The sequence below is a fragment of the Microtus ochrogaster genome, chromosome 1 (assembly GCF_000317375.1).
Source record: "Microtus ochrogaster isolate Prairie Vole_2 chromosome 1, MicOch1.0, whole genome shotgun sequence".
Taxonomy (NCBI): Eukaryota; Metazoa; Chordata; class Mammalia; order Rodentia; family Cricetidae; genus Microtus; species Microtus ochrogaster.
Window position 1 is genome coordinate 124,225,275 of NC_022009.1, and position 9,250 is coordinate 124,234,524.

Genomic DNA, 9,250 nt, shown 5'->3' on the forward strand with positions numbered 1-9,250 from the left:
AGGAAGGAAGGAAGGAAGGAAGGAAGGAAGGAAGGAAGGAAGAAAACCCAACTATAGTTGAGTACTCATTAACTCTGACTTACGGTTTTTACGTTTACTAAGCAAGAATCACCTGATACTACTAACAGCTGTAACATGGGAAACAAAACCCATGCGTTCCCTGCAAAAGCTATCGTAGAGAAAAAAAATAAAATAAATTGCTATGATATTCTTACGATGAAAAGTGAGCCCGAATAGTTGAAATAGCATCTCTACACCCTGAGACCATCCCTTCTGGAACGTTAATGGTTGCAAACCTCCTATCTTTCCTGCTTCCCCCTAATGGCACCTAGTTACTCACATATCTCTCAGAAGAACACAGTCTAAGAGCTGAAATAATTTTATGGCTTCACGTTTTGTACGTGGATGGGGTTGCCGTTTAATAATATTGGCATTAATTCTTTCCTGATCTCGCAATCCTGTGCATGCTGGCTATCACCCCCACTTCAAAGTTTCCCCTAACTGTCATAATTGTGGTTCCTCCACCTTGGTGCAGGGGCCTGAACCTGGCACCTGGAACACGATAAGCATTTCCAGCCACCACTTTCTCTGAAAAAGCAGTTCAGAGCTAACAACGGGCATGCTGATCGTACCTTGACGGAATGATTATGGAAATCTGTAACGATGATCTCGTTATTGCTATTCACAGCTGCGAAATGGGGACCTGCAACAGAATGAGGGGGAGAACACATGAGGGTCCCAGCGGTGACGATGCATGGGGCACAGCACATGGGCAACACAGCACGCTCCGCCACAGCGCACACGGGTAACACAGCACATGGGGTAGCACAGCATACGGGTAACACAGCTGCGCTGCCACACAGCACACGGGCAACACAGCACACACCACCACACAGCACACAGGTAACACAGCACACGGGTAACACAGCACACACCGCCACACCGCCACACCGCCACACCACCACACAGCACACGGGTAACACAGCAGACACCGTCGCACAGCACACGGGTAACACATTACGCGCCAGCACACAGCACACACAATCACACTGCACACAGGCAACACGTTGACTTAATTAATGAAGAACGGACAAAGAACCAGAGGCCCAGCTCACAGACAATCTAGCTCCAGACAAGCTGGATTCTGCACTTTCTAAACTTGGGGCTGTGTGATCTGGCCTCTCCCCCAGCGCACACAGAAGAGTGGAGTCCTGGCCTTTCTCTGTACCACCCTCTGTAAGCCACACCCACTACCTCTTCCTTTTTTCTAAGTGGAGATGATGGAGTCCTACAAAGAGAGCATTGTCATTCTCAGCTCTGGGAAAGAGGCTCCAAAGTAATTTTTCTACTGAAAAGACTGAGCAGAAGTCCTGCGTTTTATAGCCCCGAGTGACTGTTGAGAATCTTGGCCAGACAAAGAATGAGAGAATAACCACAAAGAGAGAAGATGCCAGCTAATGCTAAATCCCCCCAGGCAACCTTTTAAAGGAAACCAATGGGCTGTGCTCAACCTTTTCCTGCAGATGTGCGCATCCCAACAAGCTTGTGCTGGCAAAGTTGCCCAGAGCAAAGTAAAACAGATTGCCTTCGCTGCTCTAAGCAAATGCCCTACACCCCTGTTTGTGTATGGTAACCTACAAAGGTGAGATCAACGCCATCCCCAGGCTCTTTAGTGAAACTGCATCCATGGGAAACAGCCAGTCATTGCTCTTCACACTTGTGGGGTTTTTTTAAAAAAATATTCTATTTTAAAAGGTACTGTTTTACTTACTATGCATATTTGAAAATCTGATGTCTGCTGTGTGAGCCATCCGTAAAAACCATACAAAGGTTGCCCTTTCGACTGAGCCTTCTCAGGACGGCTTCCGCTTTGCTCCCACCCCTAACACTGTCCCCCAAAGCCAGCACGCACACTGGGGATGGGGTGCCTTCAACATGCTCAGACATGCAAACATGAGCGGAAGAGGCATAAAAGAGAGGGTTTTACATATTACCGTCGAGTGTACCTGCAAACTGCCTGTCGCCATTGCCTCGGCTACCAAACCTGGTGACTATCTTCCCGTTCGGCTGGAAGATGAATACGCAGCAAGCCTTGTTGTCCACCACAATAATGTGTCCGTTGCGGTCCACAGAAACTCCTTTAGGTCCCATCAGTTTTCCCGATCCGATTTTTGTCTGTTGGAAACAAGTCCAGGAACTGAGTATAGACATCGATGTTCAAAGCGTTACAGAACCAATCTGAAGCCAGGTGGTTGTCTTAGAAAGCCATTTGCTGGAATGTTCTGGGTACCACATGGAACAATGGTATCTCTGTCCCAGAAAACTGGCCCTGCCATATTCAGCATCTGCTACTGGCATTTATATAAAACCTTATTCTTAAGAAGTATTTGCCACCAAAATTGGGCCACAGTGCCCTTCTGAATGGACACTTGATGAGAGACCACAGGGTCTAGAGAAAGACACCTTCCCCCTGCCGCTTGCTGTCAGCACATCTGAAGTCGCACTGACAGATTCACTCATTCTCTTTAACCTTAGGATTCCTTATATTTTTTCTAGGATGTTTTAAAAAGCAACTTTAATGACATCCCATGTTACTTTAGGAGCAAATGGTAAGTAAAATAGTGTCAAAGATTCAGTGTAAGCAAAGCAAGCAGTCACCAAATGGAGACCATCACTACTGCTATTATATATTACACTCAGTCTTATTCTTAAAAAATATACCTAGGCGGGCTAGAGCCTGCCATGAGAAAAAGCAGCTACAGCTTCCCACAGCAGCCGCGCTAGTGGTGACGGTGGTAACAGACCCTGAGCGGGCTGGCGGAGCCCGCCATGAGTAAAAGCGGCTACAGCTTTTCACCAGCGGGAGGGCACACACGCGGCGGGTCAGACATATAAACACAGAAAATAGCCATAAATGTTTATTAAAAAGGGGGAGGGAGAGAGAGAGAGAGAGAGAGAGAGAGAGAGAGAGAGAGAAAAGGAAAGAAAAAAGGAGGGAGAGAGAGAGAGGAGGAGAGAGGCAAAGTCCTGTGTATACATCGGGAGAGAACACAGGGAGAGAGAGCGATGGCAGGGCAGAGGTCAGAAGTTAAAAGGAGTGGGCGTGGCTAGGGCAGGGACTGAAAGAATAACACTCAGCACTAAAATCTCAGGCATCTGCATTAAACCTTACTAGACTTGAGCTCTACGTGGTTGGAAGTCACATCTGTTCCAACTAGCACTGTGTGCTTAAAGCCGCCCACATTTACTGACATATAAGTAGTACCTGACACATATTTGTTTACCATGTTAAAAAACAAAAGTCTAGAATTACTTATAAGCTAACGTACTATTTGCACGTGTGTGTATGTATTATGTGGGAAGGTAAATGTATGTGTGTGGTACGTGTGTGTGTGGAAGCCAGAGGTCAACTTTGGGTGTTGTTCACCAGGAGACACATACCTCGTGTTTTGAGGCAGAGTCTCTCATTGGCTTCCAGCTTGCAAACCAGGGAAGTAGAGGCAGGAGGTAGGCCAGGGATCCCTGGGATCTTCCCTTCTTAGCCTCACCAGCACACATTATCACCTGGCATTTTTTTAGCATGTGTTTTGGGGATAAAACTCAGTTTCCCATGCTTACATAGCCAGTACTTTACAGACTGAGGCATCTCTCCAGCTGCCCAATCATGAATAAATCCTCTAATTTTCACAGTTGGTGTGGGGGGGCCTTCTGTCTGTGTGTTGCTTTTATTTAATAAGGGGAAGTAGAGCATGAGTTCTTCTCAATCATATGCTTCCATATACTTTAGTTCTGCATTTATAGATTCAACTGTTGGAACACAGTCAAAAGAATGACCCATGGTGAACGATGTCTTAGGGAACCGTGAGAGAGGCTTCAGAGAAAAAGACACAGGGCCTTTGCTCTCAGGTGCATTTCGTGCCCTGGATTGCTCTTGGACAGGTTTATGCACCTTCTGTGACAAACATTTATATCAATTTATAAGACATGTTGATTCTTGTTGGATATCACAACACAGTTATAGAACCCGACCTGGTCAGTGGACCCTGAATCTAGAGATGGCCTTCTGCCTGGCTTTGGTGCCTTCCTAGATATAATGTATAGAACACGCCAGGCAATAGTGTTTAAATTGTTCTGTCCTAAGAAAGTTCTAGGAAAGACCTTCTCTGTTAATATTTAGTATGGGCTCAATAGTGTTTATTTAAATGCTTTTCTTCCTTTCTTTTTTTTTTCTTTTGGTTTTTCAAGACAGAGTTTCTCTGTGTATCTCTGGGTGGTTCTGGAACTCACCCTATAGACCAGGTTGGCCTTGAACCCACAGAGATCTGCCTATCTTCGCCTTCCTGAGTGCTGGGATCAAAGGTGCACCATCATCACCTAGCTATTTTTCTGATCATGCTTCTGAGAACTCAAGCAACCTTCTTTGGAACATTGCTTGCTTTGTTCTATTCATGTATAAAAATATACTGAAACCAAAGCAAGGTGGTCTAAAGTATTAGACTGTAGTCCGCCCCATTCTTTCAGGTCCTCAGATCCCAGGTCCAACAGACAAGATCTCCACAGGTCAATGAAAGTTGACTTTCAACCAACCTCATATCAAAGATATTTGGGGGGGGGGACACCCCGCTTGTATCTCTTCTGAATGTATGTAGACTTTTTTCTTGTTACAGTTCCCTAGATAATACAACATAATAAATATCTACAAGGCACTTATATTGTATCAGGTGTAAGTAATCTAGAGATGATTAAATATATAGGTGTGAATGGCAAACTGTATCATTTTGTAGGAGAAACTTTGAACAATCTTGGGTCTTGGAGTTCATGGGAGATCCTGGAACCAACCCCACATGGAGACTGCACTTCTGGGGAATGAAAGTCAGACACCAGAGGCTTCAGCCTAAAACGTGGGATCAGTGAAGGCAAGAGGAATTCTTATGGTGTGGAATTCCCCTCTGTATGCTGTGAATACCATTGGTTAATAAACTGTCTTGGGCCTGCGTAGGGAATAGAGGTAGGCAGGGAAAACTAAACTGAATGCTGGGAGAAAGGAGGAGGAGTTAGTGAGAAGCCATGGACCTTTTGCAGGAGACAGAAGCACTAAAACTTTGTTGGTGCCATGACCTCGTGGTGATGCACAGATTAATGGAGATGAGCTAAATTAAGATGTAAGAGTTAGCCAATAAGAAGTTAGAGTTAATGGGCCAAGTAGTGGTTTAATCAATATAGTTTCTGGGTCATTATTTTGGTTCTGAGCAGCCAGAAACCAACAAGTGGCCTCCTTACTACACTCTTATTTTTTATTTTAGACTTTTTTGTACACATTTTTAAAGCCTATTTGCAGTGTCTTTTAAATTAAAAATCAATCCCCACCAATTACATTTTCTATGTTCTGCTCCAGAGTTCTTTCTGTCTCTATTTTAACACTACCTGATGAAAATCTGTGAGCCCCAGTGAACACTTTAGTTTGTTATTTATTTGTTTTACTTTATGTGTATGAGTGTCTTCCTGACATGGGTGTCTGTGCACGATGTGTGTGTTTAGTGACTTAAGAGGTCAGAAGAAGGCATCAGAGTCCCCAGAACCACAGTGACAGCACATGTGGTGCCGGGTTCTCTACAAGAACAACAAATGCTTCATCCACCGCCTCTTCATCATGGTCTCTCCAGCCTCCATGTGTATTTTCTTAATTTCCTGATACAGCAATGGAGCTTTCTCCAAGCAAGACTTCTCATGGGAGGCTTTGTTCTTCCAAGTTTACAAATGGCAGGGACTCAGATGTGACCTTGTTAGAGCAGAGAGACACAATGATGTTGAAAGGAAGCATTTCATCTTAGGCCAGGGAATTGCTTGTGTAAGTTTGATTCTGATGCTGCAATGGAGCCCGAGGATCAAAGAGGCTCTAACATAATGGCACGGATGGCAATCGCTCACGTGCTTTCAAGTCTGAAAGGAAGGTGTCATGCCAGATCAAAAGGAGAGCTGGCACCCTGTTCATTACTGCCTAATACTACTACTACTTAACATTACAGACAACAGTAGTTACTCGGAGTGACTCAACCATATAATAGCAAGTGGATAATTATCTAGAATGAAAACAGAAGCCAAAGGATTATCTTAGTTCCACCATAGGATGCCGACTGGGCAGACCGACAAGCACACCTCGAAGCTGAAACCAAATGTCCCACCCCTCCTCCTTTTGTTTCCAGTTCAGCTGCACTAAATTCTGCAAAGCTGAATAAGAAGCCATGTGTTTCGCCTCACTGTGTTTCCTTGCCATCTTAGAACAGTAAGAGTTTGTCATTAGACAGTCAAATGAGAACACCTAACAAATGGCTTGCAAATTCAAGAGGGAAAAGCTAAGACATTTTAGCATACAGTGGCCATAAAGGTCACCAGATTTGTGCTCATTTCTGATTACCAAAGACTCCCAAATGGGTTAGAAGGTATAAGACATGAGGGAAGATGAAAGAGAAAACAGTAAAGGGGGCAGAGAGTGATAAACATTACACTATAAGACTGTCTGTAAAAACAGTAGTAAGATGCTACACATCTGAGGTAACTAGGAATAAATACAAAGACTGTGCTGTGATAGAAGGCAAGTCAGTTACTCTGTTGATTTCACCAAGTCCCATTAAAGAAGCAAAATCAATCATCTCTGGATGCTACATTGTAGCCTGCACGTCTGGGTCTGGATAATGCATTGTAGCCTGCACGTTTGGGTCTGGATGCTACATTGTAGCCTGCACAGCTGGGTCTGGATGCTACATTGTAGCCTGCACATCTTGGTGAACTCCTCCCACTACCCCTCCCTTCCCGCATTGGCCAAAAAATTTATTCATCAGCCAATAAAAGCAACACATATACAGAAGAGCATCCCACATCAGCTTAGAGTTTCAGAGGGTGAGTCCATGACCATCATGGTGGCAAGCATGGCAGAAGGCAAGCATGATTCTGGAGCATCAATTGAGAGCTCACATGTTGAAGCAACAGCTACAAGGGAGAGCAAGTGCTAACTGGAATGATGTGGGCTTTTGAAATCTTGAAAAACACACCTCTGTGAAATACCTTCCTCTACAAGGCTGTACCTCCTAATCCTTCCCAGCCAGTTCTACCAACTGGGAGCCAGACATTGAAATATATTAGACTATTTGGGCTATTCTCATTAAAAGAAACACCACACATAATTCCTTCTAGTTCCACTTGTGCTGTCACAGATAATAGACTTGCCTTCTTATGTTGCATTGTGCATGCCACGTTTTCTGGGTGAACTTTTTTTTTTTACAGTACTCAGATTCTTTCATTGTGCTATTCCTTTACCTTAATGGGTTCTCATCAACATCTGTCTTAAAGAGGTTAATGCTGTAGGGAACATCCCTCCCCCTGTCCTCTAGGGGGCACAAGTGCTTTACAGTGTTGACTGCACTGACTGCCAGCAGCACCCAAATTTAAGACCTGTTCTTCCAAGTATTTATTACAAGTATTGAAATATCAAGTCATGACCGTGAAACGTCTCCATCAGGGAGTCCCTCTCTCTTTGCTAGCAAAACTCAGTTTTCAGAAGCGGCTGCAGCGTGGGCTTCCCATGTACAGATCAATAACCATTTTTGCTGGAGTATGAGAAAAGATATAAGTAGGTTTCTCCAAATGAGGACTTTTGAGAGGAAAGCTACCGGTTTTCCTCATGTTCCTAGCAGAGCCATCAGATTTGGGTGTTGGAAGATACAGGAAGATGAGAGAACTTTCTGGACACAGGACCATTATATGGAGCGGTTTCTAGCAGCACAAAAAGTTCAGGGTCTGTGGGCCCATATTTCGATATGGCATAAAAGCCATTAGCCCGGTACGAGCTGATTACCTAGCTCTGCAGACAGTTCCTTGATTGTACAGGATTTTAAGATTGTTTAGGCTAGCCTGAGTTTTTGTCTTTTCTCACAAGGTTGAGGATTGTTTTTTCAAAGTCTAAAGAATTTTGTTACAAGTTTAATGGGCATTTGCATTAGATCTGTTGATTGCTTTCAGTAACATTGTCAATTTTGCTATGATTGGTGATGCCTTTACAAGAGAATAGGAGATCTTTCAATTTTCTGATGGCTTAAATTTCTTCCTTCAGAGATTTAAAGTTCTTGTTATACAGGTTTTTCAATTTGTATGATTGGAGTTACTCAAAGATATTAATGGTATTTGTGGCTATCTCGTTTATGATATGTATAGAGGAGATACATTTGAGTTGTTTTCAGATTCTGTGTATGATAAATTCTGCTATGAACATGGTTAAGCACGTGTCCTTGTTGTATGGTTGAGCATCTTTTGTATATAGGCCCAGAAGAGATAGCTGAGTTTTAAAATGGTTTGTTGCCTAATTTTCTGAGAATTCGACAGCGGTGGAGAAGTTTCTCTTAAATATAAATTGTGAGCAGTATTTTTGATCTTGGTCGTGTTACAGAGATAAAAATGGAGTCTCAGAGTTGTTTAGATTTACAGTTTTCCAATGGTTTAGGATGTTATATTTGAGCAATTTTTTAATGTTTTCAGTCATTTTAATTTCATCTATTAAGAGTTTTCAGTTTAGGTCTGTTGCATATTTTTAGTGGATTAATTGTTCTTTTGGTGACTAATTTCCAAAGTTCTTTGTATGTTTTTGAAGTGGATTAGTGATTGGTGAGGATATTTTCTGGTTGTATAGGCCGTTATATCTTGTTGATTATATCCGTTGCTATACAGAAGCTTCTCAGTTCAAGAGATCTTATTGTGTCTAAATATGTATGCCACTGAGATTGTGTTGTGCCAGTGCATTTAAGTGTTAATTCTAAAAAATTTTTCTTATATGAGGTTAAGTATTGTTGGTTTTATATGGAGGTCTTAAAAAGAAAAGAGAGGAGAAGATGGATTTGGTTCATCTGATGCATTTTGGGTACAGACTATAGGTCCTCAGAGACCAGAACTCACTTTGTTTATAAATGGAAAAAGATTTTCTGGCCTCCTGGATACTGGCGCGGATACTTCCTTTATAACCGCCAGTCAGTGGCCTTCTAAGTGGCCAAAAACAGAGACTATTACACAGTTACAAGGAATTGGTCAGACTAGAAATCCTGAACAGAGTAGCAATGAACTGCATTGGAAAGATGAGGAAGGACATGAAGGAAACTTTAAGCCATATATTATTCCCCATTTACCTGTGAACTTATGGGGCAGAGATATCATGTCCAGAATGGGAGTATATTTATATTCTCCCAGCACGGCTGTTACTAATCAG

General features: G+C 42.9%; 1 protein-coding gene across 4 annotated transcripts in view; it reads right to left on the bottom strand.

Annotated features, from left to right (window-relative positions):
- Positions 1 to 9,250, bottom strand: part of Trim2 (tripartite motif containing 2) — a 116,363-nt gene that overhangs the window by 4,348 nt on the left and 102,765 nt on the right. For all 4 annotated transcript variants that reach the window (XM_013348620.2, XM_026786081.1, XM_013348613.2 and 1 more), the window contains exons 9-10: positions 2,007 to 2,175; positions 633 to 703 (exon numbers count right to left, since the gene is read on the bottom strand). In XM_013348620.2, the coding sequence (XP_013204074.1) occupies positions 633 to 703; positions 2,007 to 2,175 (240 nt within the window). The remainder of the gene's footprint in view (positions 1 to 632; positions 704 to 2,006; positions 2,176 to 9,250) is intronic.